Source organism: Monodelphis domestica, chromosome 7 (genome assembly GCF_027887165.1).
Source record: "Monodelphis domestica isolate mMonDom1 chromosome 7, mMonDom1.pri, whole genome shotgun sequence".
Lineage (NCBI taxonomy): Eukaryota > Metazoa > Chordata > Mammalia > Didelphimorphia > Didelphidae > Monodelphis > Monodelphis domestica.
The window spans coordinates 197,371,259-197,385,820 of NC_077233.1; the positions used below are offsets into that span (position 1 = coordinate 197,371,259).

General features: G+C 35.5%; 1 protein-coding gene and 1 long non-coding RNA gene across 3 annotated transcripts in view; one reads left to right on the forward strand and one right to left on the reverse strand.

Annotated features, from left to right (window-relative positions):
* MAMDC2 (MAM domain containing 2) overlaps window positions 1-6,557 on the forward strand; it is a 239,786-nt gene extending 233,229 nt beyond the window's left edge. Inside the window, exons 13-14 of the mRNA XM_001365384.4 lie at window positions 5,092-5,176; window positions 5,316-6,557. Coding sequence (XP_001365421.1) covers window positions 5,092-5,176; window positions 5,316-5,380 — 150 coding nt within the window. The 3' untranslated portion in view covers window positions 5,381-6,557. The remainder of the gene's footprint in view (window positions 1-5,091; window positions 5,177-5,315) is intronic.
* LOC103101507 (uncharacterized) overlaps window positions 1-14,562 on the reverse strand; it is a 142,478-nt gene that overhangs the window by 71,019 nt on the left and 56,897 nt on the right. The window lies entirely within an intron of this gene.

Genomic DNA, 14,562 nt, shown 5'->3' on the forward strand with positions numbered 1-14,562 from the left:
GTCATTCAACTCTTATGAGATTTGGAATTATGATAAGAAGGCACATAAAATATCCCTACCCTTTGATCCAGATATTCTGCTTCTATGCATACATAACATAGAAGTCAAAAAGACAAAGACAGACCCAATATACAAAAAGTTTACTTTTTGTGGCAATAATAATAGACATTCATAGATTAAGGAATACTATGCCAGAAAAATGATAAATATGAAACGTTTGGAGGAGAATCGGAAAGATAAATAAACTATGCAGGGTAAAATAATCAAAACACAGAAAACAATATATACACAATAACTACAGCAATGTAAATGGAGAGAATGGCAAAAATATAAAATTGAATATTGTATAACTAAAATGAATATGCGTAGACTTTAAGGAGAAATGAGAAAAAGCACCATGCTCCCATCCTTGCAGAGGTGGTGAAACTAACATTTTCCTGCTTGATAAGTTGGTTATTTTTGCTGACCTGCTTTTTTCTCTCTCTTATTTTCTTGGTCTTTATTACAAGGGATGACTTGATGAGTAAAAGAGGGAGTAAAGCCTAGATATGAAAATCAGGGTGATCAAAAAAGCAAAAGATATAAAAAATGTATATATTTCAAACCACATTCCCTCAAGCCCCAGTAGAAGACAGCTCACTAAATTCACATGATAGCTAGGTGAGGCAGTGAACCTGGCCACAGCTAAGTTGCATTGCTTGCCATTATTGGTCCTGGTATGTAGTTGAGAGCTTTAAGGAGAAGTGGTGGTAGTTGATATTGGTGGGTAATTAAATTGATGGAAACTATTGATCTTTTTGGTGAATTTGATTGTGAAGAGAGATAAAGATCTAGGCAACTGTCTAGGTGGAAGGAAGGGCACAGTTTCACTATTTGAAATCCTCTAGAAATTTCTCTGATGGTTCTCTCTTGCTCTCTGGAGGTCTCCTGTCCTGGTTTCCTAGCCTGTGGAATTGAGAGGGAGTTTGTGTTATGCATGTCTGCATTTTCCTTCTCCTAATCTCTTGTCTGTCTTGCCCATGCTTACATTTCTCACTGTCTTGGGGATAACCTTCCTAAATGAGTCAAATATGAGATAATACTATTCTGAAACACCTGGGCCATATCTCCAATGAGGTAATTGTCTCCATCAACCTGGGGGCATATTGGCAGCACCAGATTAAGATTGTATAACCTGCAAATACCATTGCATTGTTCCAATTGCATTATTTCCCTAGAAATAGGTGTGTAAGCTTGGGGTTTAGCTGAAAAGAAAAAAAAGTAATTTGTCTAAATAATTAATTGTAGTAGTAATATTTTTATAGCCAATTCTAAGTGATCCTTGCTCTGGTGCCTTTACATAAATGTGGTTGCTGTACTTTAATCAATGTTTTCAAAGTCCCAAATTAGAACAAAATAAAATAAAAACAAATTTGTTTTCTACTAAATGCAAAATAATAATAATAATAATTAGTCTTTTCTTCATTCCTCATATGCATATGCAGGAATTTGCTCTCTCCTGATATTCACTCTGAAATCTTATAACTAGAAATCTAGGGTACCTGAGAAAGTAGCATTGAAATTGCTAGTATACATGCTGCCACTCTGAATCCATTATTTTTCCTCAGAGTAACTTGTGCTGAGTACATACTTTTCAGGACACAGTAGACACTTACTTTGACTTTCAGTATAACTAAATCCTCATGATAAATCTGGATCATAGCAGAATTTTTAACTACATGGTCATTTCCCAAGAATATATTTTTATTTCAATATATCTTTTTGTAGTTTTCTAGACCACCTAAGTTAGATATACTTTTAGAATAACTAAATCTTTGTGATAAAGCTGTGTTATAACAGAGTTTTAAACACTAAAGTAATTTCCTTGAAATACATTTACATTTCTGAATATTTTTCTTTAGTTTTCTAAATTAGGATCAGTGGAGTAAATGTCAACAGAGGCAAGATAGTACATTAAATATCTAAAATACATGTGGTTCAATTGTTTTTAAATGTAAAACAAAATAAAGATCTATTATTAGCAAATATCTCTACCCAAGAAGAGACAAACTTGTATACAGTTTTGGTAAAACAACCTAATGCTTTAAGATGTTCATTGTGAATCAGTGTTTACTTATAATAGCAAACAAGTTATTCTAACACTTGGACTTATTACTTAGAGAGTGCATTCACTTTTTCCGAGTGTTAATCCAATAGAAGTTATAATTCTTACTCAATAAATGTTTGTTAATTAGTTGACATATTGTGAGCATATGGGATAATGGAGCATTTCATGGCCAATGGGTACAGAGTAACATTGACATGATCATTCTGGGAAACTGGTTTGGACTGGAGTGGGTAATGGGCTGAAATAAGGAAGCCTTTTCTAACCAGGGTCTATTCTAGGTAACTAGTGTATCCGTGAGTTTGGTAGAAACAGTCATATGAGGGACCACCTGAGTATTTGGACCAGTGCTGGAGTTTCCCAAAGGGGGTGGAAGGTGCCCAGCAGTTAGCACTGAACAGGCCAAAGCCTGATCTGGGCCCAACACACAGGTAACTCAATCACAGAATGGTGCACAGTCAATGAAAGATTGAATGTCTTTCTACAGAGAGGTTTGGAAGGAAAGGGGATTCCCTGTCACTAGTTCCCACTAGCTAACAAACCCCAACCTAAACCTTTGAAGAGCCTTCAGAGATCTTTCTGTTCTACTCTTTTCACCCTATCCTCTCTAACCTGGAACCCAGACCCTATTCTGACTAACCTGCACTATCGAAACCTCTCTTGAGTATTAATAGAGGTGCTAGTCTGTGACAGATTAGATGGGGACCCAAGGGTAGGTCCCAGATCCAACTGGGCCCAGACCTCTGCTTACTGTAGTGTAGATAACTGGGTGCTGATTCAGCCTAGTGTCAGGTTAACAGGATCTTCTTCCAGGGAAACACAGACCTCAGCAACAAGGACAGAATCAGAAACCTAAGGTCTTCCTCAGGTACTTGGCTTTCGCTCCCTCCAGGTCCACATGCAATCAGCAAAACCCCCAAGAGCTAACAGCCCCTGAGTTCCAGCTTAAACCTTCCTTTCAGCATTCCAGAATCTTCCATCTTCAGGTCTCATTCAACTGTCCTCTGCAAACCACCATCTCTCTTATTATCATTATCTCTTCCTCATAACAGTCCCCTCTTTGCACAAAGCCAAAATAGTGTTGAAAACAATGTTTTGGCATTTGAACACCAACAAACTTAAATCCCCACCTAAACTAAAATTCTTACTCAAAATAATAAACAGCCTACACTCAATTATCTTATCCTAATACTCCCCTACTCTAGGGGATTAAAACAAAGGAAAGGAATGTACAATAAACAGAGATCAATAATACAGAGATCAAAATATTCCTAAGGGAACTTGCTTAGAGATTACCTAACTAGTCCAGGGAGTTCAAAGAGGTGACATAAGATCCCTTAGAATGCATCACTGTAAATTTGCAAAAAAAAAAAAAAAATTGGATCTATTCCCTTCCTAGGTCACCTCTACAAAGAGTGTTTTCTACAATCTTATCTGTTTAGGATCTAAAGCACTGTGGCAGGCCTTGGACTTCCAAAAGCTTCCCTGGAATTCAAGGTCACAGAGGGTGCCCAAAGGATGACATGATATAGCTATGCTTACAGCTAAGTGGTCATTAGCCTGTTACCACTTTGAACCATATTTCAGAAAGATGTCTCCTGGGAGGCTCCAAATTGTTTGAGCATGCATCCATTATAGTAAATTATCACAAGAACTAAAAATTAGGTAACACAACTCCCTAAATTCCAAACTTAATAACCAAATAGTGATGCTAACACTACAGAGATGCTGACTCTCAGTGGATTAGTAACTGTCATTCTTTTCCTTTTGATTTTCCCCAGAGTTGCATCTGCCTCCTTCTAAGGGGTTTTCCTTTTCCTCTTCTCTTTAATGCTATTCCTTAGGGACTGTAAATAAATTCTCAGCTCACAGAAATTTTAATTTCCTTGTTTGTTATCCATTTTGATTTACCATGACTACAGATGCCTGATCTTTCAGGCCTAATCACAGACTCTCTAAGCTGTAACTTTGTCTAGTAACTTAGCTAATTTCTTCTGCCACCACAATTTTATAGATCAAAAATCCTCTTCATTTTTTTCCAAGGAAAACCCTTACTTTCCCTCTTCTCCCATTACTATCTTATCTTCATGGTTTATAAACACCTTACCCTTTACTCCCTTCTTTTTCTATTTCCTATGATCCCAGATCAGTAGAATATTTTCAGAGTTTTTGTTTGTATTATTTGGGGGGTTTTGTTTTTCACTGTGGCTACTCTACATGGATCTGTCATTAAAACTCTTTTGACATTAATTTCAAGACAATTTAAAAGGTTTTATTAATTGCCCAATTTATATTCCTTTTGAAATGCTTGATTCAAATTATAAACAAATCCAAATGGGAGACAGTTGCTCATTACTGTGTAGACTCCATATCTTCACTGAGACGGATTTGCTAGCCATCAACCTCCCTGAGGTATTAATTGGTTCACTAGACATTGTCTTAGAAGGCTTATTGATGCCAAAATAACTCAGTCCTTTATATTTTCCATTTTTAGAACTGGGTATCAGATCAATTTTGTTCTCAAAATCTTTAGAGTAGTGAAACTGATTCTCCTTTCTTCTGGAGACTCCAGTTCTATTGTCATAGTGTCCAGCATGACAAATATACTGTTGGCTATTTAGTTAATTTAATTCTACTTAGTTTGTCCATTTGCATATGTATCTTTCCTAATTAATGCTCCTTTGGATGTTGTCTCTTTGATAAAGATATTCCATTCCAGATAACAACTAATCCATAACTGTCTATCCTTTGTGACTGTAGACCATGTCCTCCCATAAATCTACCATCAGAGGTCTTATTAACCTCCTGCTTGCCTGCCTCTAGATCTCTTGACACTGTATAGATATCAATGAAACATGCATGTTATCTATCTGTTACACTGAAAGTATGTCAGCAACCATATTAAATATGTTCTATCAAATCCCAATGAGTTTTCTCTTTATAAAAAAGCCACACTATTCTAAAATTCAATATGAATTGTTTTTCAGATTGTTTTTGAAGCTATTCGAGGTGTGTCAATAAGAAGTGATATTGCTGTTGATGATATTAAATTCCAGGCAGGACCCTGTACAGGTAAAATTTGTTTATTTTCCCTAATTTTACAAGCTTGTTAAAAATGTAGTTTACTAACTGATCAAAGACTGGTTTATAAGGTGTTTCTCTTTTTCAATAGAAGAAATAATTATAATTCACTTTTACTTTTCTTTCATAGAAATAGAAGATATGACTCAGCAGTCATCAGGATTTTCTGAAGATTTGAATGAAATTGAATATTAAGAAACATTTTCTAAATTGGATGACATGCCATAGCAACTAAATAACTGAAAAACTGCACAATCTCTCTCCCATCTTGGAAAAAAAAAAGCAATTGAATGCTGAAGAGTTTAAAATATTTCACTGGTGTGTAGAAAGAATTTGGAGCACCTTCCCTCCTCACTTTTGCAAGTTTACTGACTCAGGGGGCTTTATAGACCTTTCTTATTTTTTTTTCCCTTTGGCATATGACAACTGTTACTATATGTACAGGCTTTTCTATTTTGCACAGATCTTGTATTTTCATATTTTTATTAATTATAAGTCATTTTTAAAGTATACAGATCAAGGTAAGAAAAGAGGTACAACAGGACTGTATGTAAGAATTTCATGCTGATGGACCCTCAGTAATAGTAACAGGTATACGAAAATATGCCAGTTGGCAAAGCAGTGGGGACTTCCAGATAGGGCCAGGGTATTCCCAAATGGGACCAGGACCCCAAGTGAACCAGTGTGAATATGGCCTTGGAGTATAATCCAAGACAACATGCACTCACTTAAATCTGCATTCAATGAATGTTTGTATTGGGTGGAACACTGGTCTTATGGGGGTTTGGTTTGGTTTTACTTTCAAGAATATTAAATGTTTAAAGTAAGTAGTATTGGATATTGGTAATATTCTACAGAATGAATACAATTTTTCATGGTAACAAGTTTGGAGAAAAGTCTTTTACACATTATATATTATGTTCCACAAAAATGAAAATTTTTTACATGTTGCCATAGCAATTACTATAATGAATCTATTTGTCATTCTTGTGTATGACAAATGGACCTCTATGAGTGTTCCAGCACCAATCAGTTAATGCTATATTATGAGGAAATGCAGTCTTTTTCCCCAACTTTAAATAGTACTTTAGAGAAGTCACCAGCCTTCAGTGAGCATGTAGATAGAAATTACAAATTTTTATAATGCAGGTCTGAAACTATTTATGCACACACTCTTACCACTTTTTTTATCAATCTATTAAATAATTTTGTTGAGATGAGATTTTTTAATATTCTAGTTTTAAGAAAGCTGGATTCAAGCAATTAAATAGAACTACTGGCTATTATTGAACTTTTAAGATAGTCTATACATGTATACTCCATCATGCTGTTTTGAATGACAAAAATATCTAATAAATGAAATTTTAAATAATTTCCTTTTGTTTCTTTTTGTAAATAAATTTGTTTATTAGCACATGAAGAATTGTGTGGAAAGAGAATAGAACTGGGAGTTTTGTTTTGTTTTGTTTTTAAAGCTAAAGAGTCTAAGAGGAATGGATGAGAAGAGGTTATATTTGAAGAATAGAGGAAAGCCTACAAAAAGAGAGAAAGGAGATGGATTGTCATGGAAGAACAACTAGTAGTCATATTAGACTGTCATGGAGACTGAGGCAGGGTAAGATGAAATAAGTCTAAAAAAAGTAGGGGAGAATTAATTTGTGCCAACCTGAGAATTTTGTATTTGATCATATAAGTGATAAGGAACTAACATATATTTTTGAGCAAGGAAGAGACTTTATCAGATTTAGGGAAATTATTTTGGAAGTTGTGGATTAAAGAGGGGGAAAACTGTAAACTGAGAGGCCAATTAAAGGACTACTGAATTTAAAATCATGAAAAGTGTTGCTCTAAATCCAAAAATGAGCATCATATACTAGGGAAATATACTAGAAGCTTTCCCACTAAATGCAGAAGGATGATCATTTTCCCCACAATTATTTGATACAGTTCTAGAAATGATAGAAATAAGATAAGAGAAAAAAGTTAAATGTATAAAGATAGGCAAACAGGAGATAATTGTTCCTATTTCCTGATCACATCATGGTTTACTTAGAACATCCTAAGGAATCAGCAAAGATATTAACTGAAACCTCTTAGTAGCTAAAGCAAAATTTCATGCTACAAAGAAAAACCAAAAAATCAGTAACATTTCTAGATAATACTAACAATGTCCAAGAGACAATAAAAAAGGGAATTCACTTTCAAAATAACTATAAAGTTCATAAAATATTTGGGAATAAATCTATAAAAGTGCATAAAATTTTGGGATAGATAAAATTACAAAATGTTACTTAATAAAATAAAGAACAGAGGTGGAGACAAGATGGTGGCTTAGGAGCAGCAATAATTCAGACCTCTGAAAATCCTTCCTTAACAATCACAAACTGAATGCTCCTAGGGAACTGAAAATCAAACCTAACAACAAGACAGGGCTGGGGAACTCTCCTGCTGCACTCAATTCAAAAGGTATGCCCCGCCCCAAAAGCAGGAATCTTAGAACACTCTCAGGGGGAAGGCAGAGGGAAGGTCCCAGGACCCCTCCTCCCCACCCAGAGTGTCAAGCCTCCAGTGGCAGCAGGAACCTCTGGGCGGGCAAAGGTGCTGATCTAGAGGGTGTATCTTGTGGGCAGGGCTATGCCAGGCTCAGAGCATCAAACACAGGCAGGGGGGAAGCAGCTGGAGAGGGAGCAAAGAGCAGGCAGTCTGGTAAAAATGGCTGACACCCTCCATGTTGCTCCAGGAAGTTTTGGCCTCAGGGCACATCCAGCCCAACCCAACTGAACTTAATCCCATCAAAAGTCTTCAGAGCTCTGGGAGGCCCAAATCCCAACACCTTTCCCTCACTGACTGCTGGACTTTAATCCAATCAAAATCCTCCAGAGGACAGGGAAGCTCAAGCTTCAACACTCCTCCCCTAGAGACTGCACTGAGAGATATGACAAAGCTCCAAGAGGGGAGACTGACAGCCCCAAAACCAAAATATGAGAGGAGCAAGAGCACAAACAAATACAGGGAGCAAAGAAGGGGTAAATATGAGCAAACAACAGAAAAAGAAGAAAGAAATTACAATTGACAGGTTCTGCACAGATAATGAACCAAGAACAAAAAATACACAGGAGGAGGCAAGTAATAAAACAGAAATCCCATCAAATTGGATACAGGCTTTGGAAGGACTCAAAATGAAATTCACAGCACAATTAAGAGAGGCTAAAGACAATTGGGAAAAGAATTTAAAAACTAAGATAAAACATCTAGAAACAGAAAATAGTGTCTTGAAAGCCAAAATCAACCAGCTTGAAAATGAGGCAAAGGAGATGAGATATGAGGTAAAGAGAATGAAAGATGACCTCCAAAGAAAATCAGACCAGAAGGAGGATGACCAAAAAGCTAGGGATAAAATTCAGTCTTTAAGAACCAGAATACAACAACTAGAATTAAGTGACCTCACAAGGCAGCAGAACAATATACAACAAAACCAAAAGAATAAAAAAATTGAGGAAAATATGAAGTATCTCATTCACAAAACAGGATTTAGAAAATCATTCAAGGAGAGAAAATTTAAGAATCATTGGCTTACCAGAAGACCATGACAAATGAAAAAGCCTGGACATAATACTACAGAAAATTATTCAAGAAAACTGTGCCAATATTCTAGAACAAGAGGGAAAAGTGGAGATTGTAAGGATCCACAGATCACCTCCTGTACTTAATCCCCAACTGACAACACCCAGGAATGTTATAGCCAAATTCAAGAACTATCAGACCAAAAAAAAAAAAAGATATTACAAGCTGCCAAGAAAAAGTCATTCAGATACCATGGAATCACAGTGAGGACAATGCACGATCTGGCTGCATCCACACTGAAAGATCAAAAGGCAAGGAATATGATATTCTGGAAAGCAAGGGAACTAGGTCTACAACCAAGAATCAACTAACCAGAAAAACTGACTATATTCTTACAGGGGAAAGTATGGTCATTCAACAAAATAGAAGAATTCCAAGAATTTGTAAAGAAAAGACCAGACCTTAACCGAAAATTTGATGCCCAAGCACAGAACTCAAGAGAATCATCAAAAGGTAATTAAAAAAAGAGGGGAAGAAAAGAGAAAAACGAAACAAAACACTTTTTTTTAAAGAGACTCAATATGTTAAAATTATATGTATCCCTATAAGAAAAGAGGTCATTGGTAACTCTTAAAAATTGTTATTTTCAACTGGGCAGCTAGAATATTACACTTAAAAGGAACAGTGACAAACTGTATAGGATGAAAGGACAAGACATAAATAGGTATATAGATATATGTTTGCACAAATACATATACATGTGTGTGTATATATATATACATTATACAACTAGAGCTAAAAAAGAGGTTAATACTAAAAGAAATGGGAAAAGAAACAAAAGGGGGTAAATTTATATGTCACAAAGAAGCTCATGGTGGGAGGGGGTAGAACATCAATACACTGGGAGGGTAAAGAGGTTAGAGATAGGAAATACTCAACTATTACATGCAGTGAAATTGACCCAAAGAGGGAAGAACAATTCAATCCATTGGGGCAGAGAATAGATTTGCCTCTTATAGGGGAGTAGAAGAGTAACAAACGGACAGGTGGGGAGGGAAGCAGTACAAGGGAGGGAGAAGGTGGGGGATAGTTTTAGAAAGACTCCAAGGCAAATAAGGGTGGGGGGTTAAGAAGGGAAGGGGTGGAAAGGGAAGTAAAATAAGGGTGGGAACTAGGGGGATTGACTAAAAACAAACATTGGTGTAGAAGGAAATCGTGAAAGAAGAAAAGGCAGGACCAGGAATAGAAATCAATATGCTGGGCAATACACAGCTAATAATCATAATTCTGAATGTGAATGGGATGAACTCACCCATAAAACACAAGTGAATAGCAGAGTGAATTAGAACCCAAAATCCTACCATATGCTGTCCACAAGAAACACACATGAGGAAGGTAGATACACATAGGGTGAAAGTAAGGATGGAGCCAAATCTATTGGGCATCAACTGATAAAAAGAAGGCAGGAGTCATAATCATGATATCTGACAAAGCCAAAGCAAAAATAAATCTAGTTAAAAGAGATAGGGAAGGTAATTACATCCTGATAAAAGGCAGTATAGACAATGAGGAAATATCAGTACTCTGCATGTATGCACCAAATGGCATAGCATCCAAATTTCTAAAGGAGAAACTAGTGTAGCTCAAGGATGAAATGGATAGAAAAACTATACTAGTGGGAGACCTGAACCTTCCTCTATCCGAACTAGATAAATCAAACCAAAAAATAAATAAGAAAGAGGTAAGAGAAGTAAATGAAATCTTAGAAAAATTAGAGTTAGTAGATATGTGGAGAAAAATAAATAGGGACAAAAAGGAATACACCTTCTTTTTAGTGGCACATGGTACATTCACAAAAATTGACCATGTATTAGGGCATAAAAACATTGGAAACAAGTGAAAAAGAGCAGAAATAATAAATTCAACCTTCTCATATCACAATGCAAAGAAAATAATAATTAGTATGGGCACATGGAGAGGTAAACCAAAAATTAACTGGAAATTAAACAATACGATTTTCCAAAACCAGTTAGTTAAAGAACAAATCATAGAAACAATTAATAACTTCATTGAAGAAAATGACAATGATGAGGCATCCTTTCAAAACCTATGGAATGCAGCCAAAGCAGTACTCAGTGGGAAATTTATATCGTTGAGTTCATATATCAACAAATTAGGGAGGGCAGAAGTCAATGACTTGGGCATGCAAATTAAAAAATTAGAAAGTGAACAAATTAAAAATCCTCAGATGAAGGCTAAATTAGAGATCCTAAAAATCAAAGGAGAAATTAATAAAATTGAAAGTCAAAGAACTATTGATTTAATAAATAAGACTAGAAGCTGGTACTTTGAACAAACAAATAAAATAGACAAAGTACTGGTAAGTCTAATTAAAAAAAGGAAAGAAGAAAACCAAATTGATAGTATCCAAGATGAAAAGGGAGACCTCACCTCTAATGAAGAGGAAATTAAGGCAATCACTAAAAACTATTATGCCCAATTATATGGCAACAAATATGACAATCTAGGTGATATGGATGAATACTTACAAAAATATAAATTGCCTAGACTAACAGAGGAAGAAATAGATTACCTAAATAACCCCATATCAGAAAAAGAAATTGAACAAGCCATCAGAGAACTCCCTAAGAAAAAATCCCAGGTCCTGATGGATTCACAAATGAATTCCATCAAACATTGAAAGAACAACTAATCCCAATATTATACAAACTATTTGACAGAATAAGCCAAGAAGGAGTTCTACCAAATTCATTTTACAACATAAATATGGTACTGATCCCAAAGCCAGGCAGGTCAAAAACAGAGAAAGAAAACTATAGATCAATCTCCTTAATGAATATAGATGCAAAAATCTTAAATAGGATACTAGCACAAAGACACCAGCAAGTCATCACAAGGGTTATTCACTATGACCAGATAGGATTCATACCAGGAATTCAAGGATGGTTCAATATTAGGAAAACCATCCACATAATTGACCACATTAACAAGCAAACTGACAAAAATCACATGATTACCTCAATAGATGCAGAAAAAGCCTTGGATAAAATACAACACCCATTCCTATTGAAAACACTAGAAAGTATAGGAATAGAAGGGCCTTTCCCAAAAATAATAAACAGTATATATCTAAAACCATCAGCAAACATCATCTGCAATGGGGATAAACTAGAAGCCTTCCCAATAAGATCAGGAGTCAAACAAGGATGACCATTATCACCTCTATTATTTAACATTGTACTAGAAACACTAGCAGTGGCAATTATAGAAGAAAAAGAAATTGAAGGTATTAAAATAGGCAAGGAGGAGACCAAGCTATCACTCTTTGCAGATGCTATGATGGTCTACTTAAGGAATCCTAGAGAATTAACCAAAAAGTTACTCAAAATAATCAACAACTTTAGCAAAGTTGCAGGATACAAAATAAACCCGCATAAGTCATCAGCATTTCTATATATCTCCAACCCATTTCAGCAGCAAGAATTAGAAAGAGAAATCCCATTTAAAACCACCCTAGACAATATAAAATACTTAGGAATCTATCTGCCGAGTAAAATACCGGAACTATATGAACACAATTACAAAACACTCTCCGCACAATTAAAACTAGATCTAAACAATTGGAAAAACATTGGTTGCTCATGGGTAGGATGAGCTAAAAATAAAAATGACAATCCTACCCAAATTAATTTACCTATTAAACTACCAAAAAATTTTTTTACTGAATTAGAAAACATATAACAAAGTTCATTTGGAAGAACAAAAGATCAAGGATATCCAAGGAAATCATGAAAAAAATGCAAAGGAAGGAGGACTTGCAATCCCAGATCTCAAACTATACTATAAAGCAGTGGTCATCAAAATAATGTGGTACTGGCTAAGAGACAGAAAGGAGGATCAGTGGAATAGACTCAGGGTAAATGACCTCAGCAAAACAGTCTATGATAAGCCCAAAGATCCAAGTGGACCAAAACCCACTATTTGATAAAAACTGCTGGGAAAACTGGAAGACAGTGTGGGAGAGATTAGGTTTGGATCAACACCTCACACCCTACACCAAGATAAACTCAGAATGGGCGAATGACCTGAATATAAAAAGGGAAACTATAAGCAAATTAGGTGAACACAGAATACTATACTTGTCAGATCTATGAGAAAGGAAAGACTTTAAAACCAAGCAAGAGCTAGAAAAATCACAAAATATAAAATCAATAATTTTGATTACATCAAATTAAAAAGGTTTTGTACAAACAAAATGAATGCATCCAAAATTAGAAGGGAAGCAACAAATTGGGAAACAATCTTCATTACAAAAACCTCTGACAAAGGTCTAATTACTCAAATTTATAAAGAGCTAAACCAATTGTACAAAAAATCAAGCCAATCTCCAATTGATAAATGGGCAAGGGACATGAATAGACAATTTTCAGTTAAAGAAATCAAAACTACTAAAAAGCACATGGAAAAAGTATTCTAAATCTCTGATAATCAGAGAAATGCAAATCAAAACAACTCTGACACCTAGCAGATTGGCTAACATGACAGCAAAGGAAAGTAATGAATGCTGCAGGGGATGTGGCACAGTTGGGACATTAATGCAGTGCTAGTGGAATTGTGAATTGATTCAACCATTCTGGAGGACAATTTGGAACTCTGCCCAAAGGGTGCTAAAAGACTGTCTGCCCTTTGATCCAGCCATAGCACTGCTGGGTTTGTACCCCAAAGAGATCATAAGGAAAAAGACATGTACAAGAATATTCATAGCTGCGCTCTTTGTGGTGGCAAAAAATTGGAAAATGAGGGGATGCCCTTCAATTGGAGAATGGCTGAACAAATTGGGGTATATGTTGGTGATGGAATACTATTGTGCTAAAAGGAATAATAAAGTGGAGGAATTCCATGGAGACTGGAACAACCTCCAAGAAGTGATGCAGAGGGAAAGGAGAAGAACCAGGAAAACATTGTACACAGAGACTGATACACTGTGGTATAATCAAACATAATGGACTTTTCCATTAGTGGTAATGCAGTGATCCTGAACAACTAGGAGGAATCTATGAGAAAAAACACTATCCACAAGCAGAGAACAAACTGTGGGAGTAAAAACAGCAAGGAAAGGCAACTGCTTGACTACAGGGGTTGAGGAGATATGACTGAGGAGAGACTCTAATGAACACCCTAATGCAAATACCAACACCATGGAAATGGGTTTGGACCAAGGACGCATGATAACCAGTGGAATCGTACATTGGCTATGGGAGGGGTGGCGGTGGGAGAAGGTGAGGCGAGAAAATGATCTTTGTTTCCAATGAATGTTTGAAAATGACCAAATAAAATAATGTTTAAAATTAAAAAAAGAAAAGAAAAAGAAATTACACGTGGGCTGTGGAAAGGGTGGGTGGAGGGAAGAGAGAGAAATAATGTGATTATTGTAACCAAGGAATAATGTTCTAAATTGACTAAATAAACTAATTCAAATGGAAAATATAATTAAATAAATCAATATTAATTAATTGAGTAATTGAGTAAATAAATAAATAATTTTAAAAAAGAATAATTAGGATTCATCTTTACATCAAATGGACCTGTTCTTGTATTAGGACAGGAATAACCATTTTTGGTCTACTGTCCTTTCAGTTTTAGTATTAAGTGTTCTTAGGATTATCTGGTTTCATTGACTCCTGGGTCAAACTTTCTGTAAACTGATTTTCCCTGTATCTTTTCTTGCTCTTATCTTATTATTCATAATATTTTCCCATCCTCTATAATAAAATTACCATTGAATGTAAAAA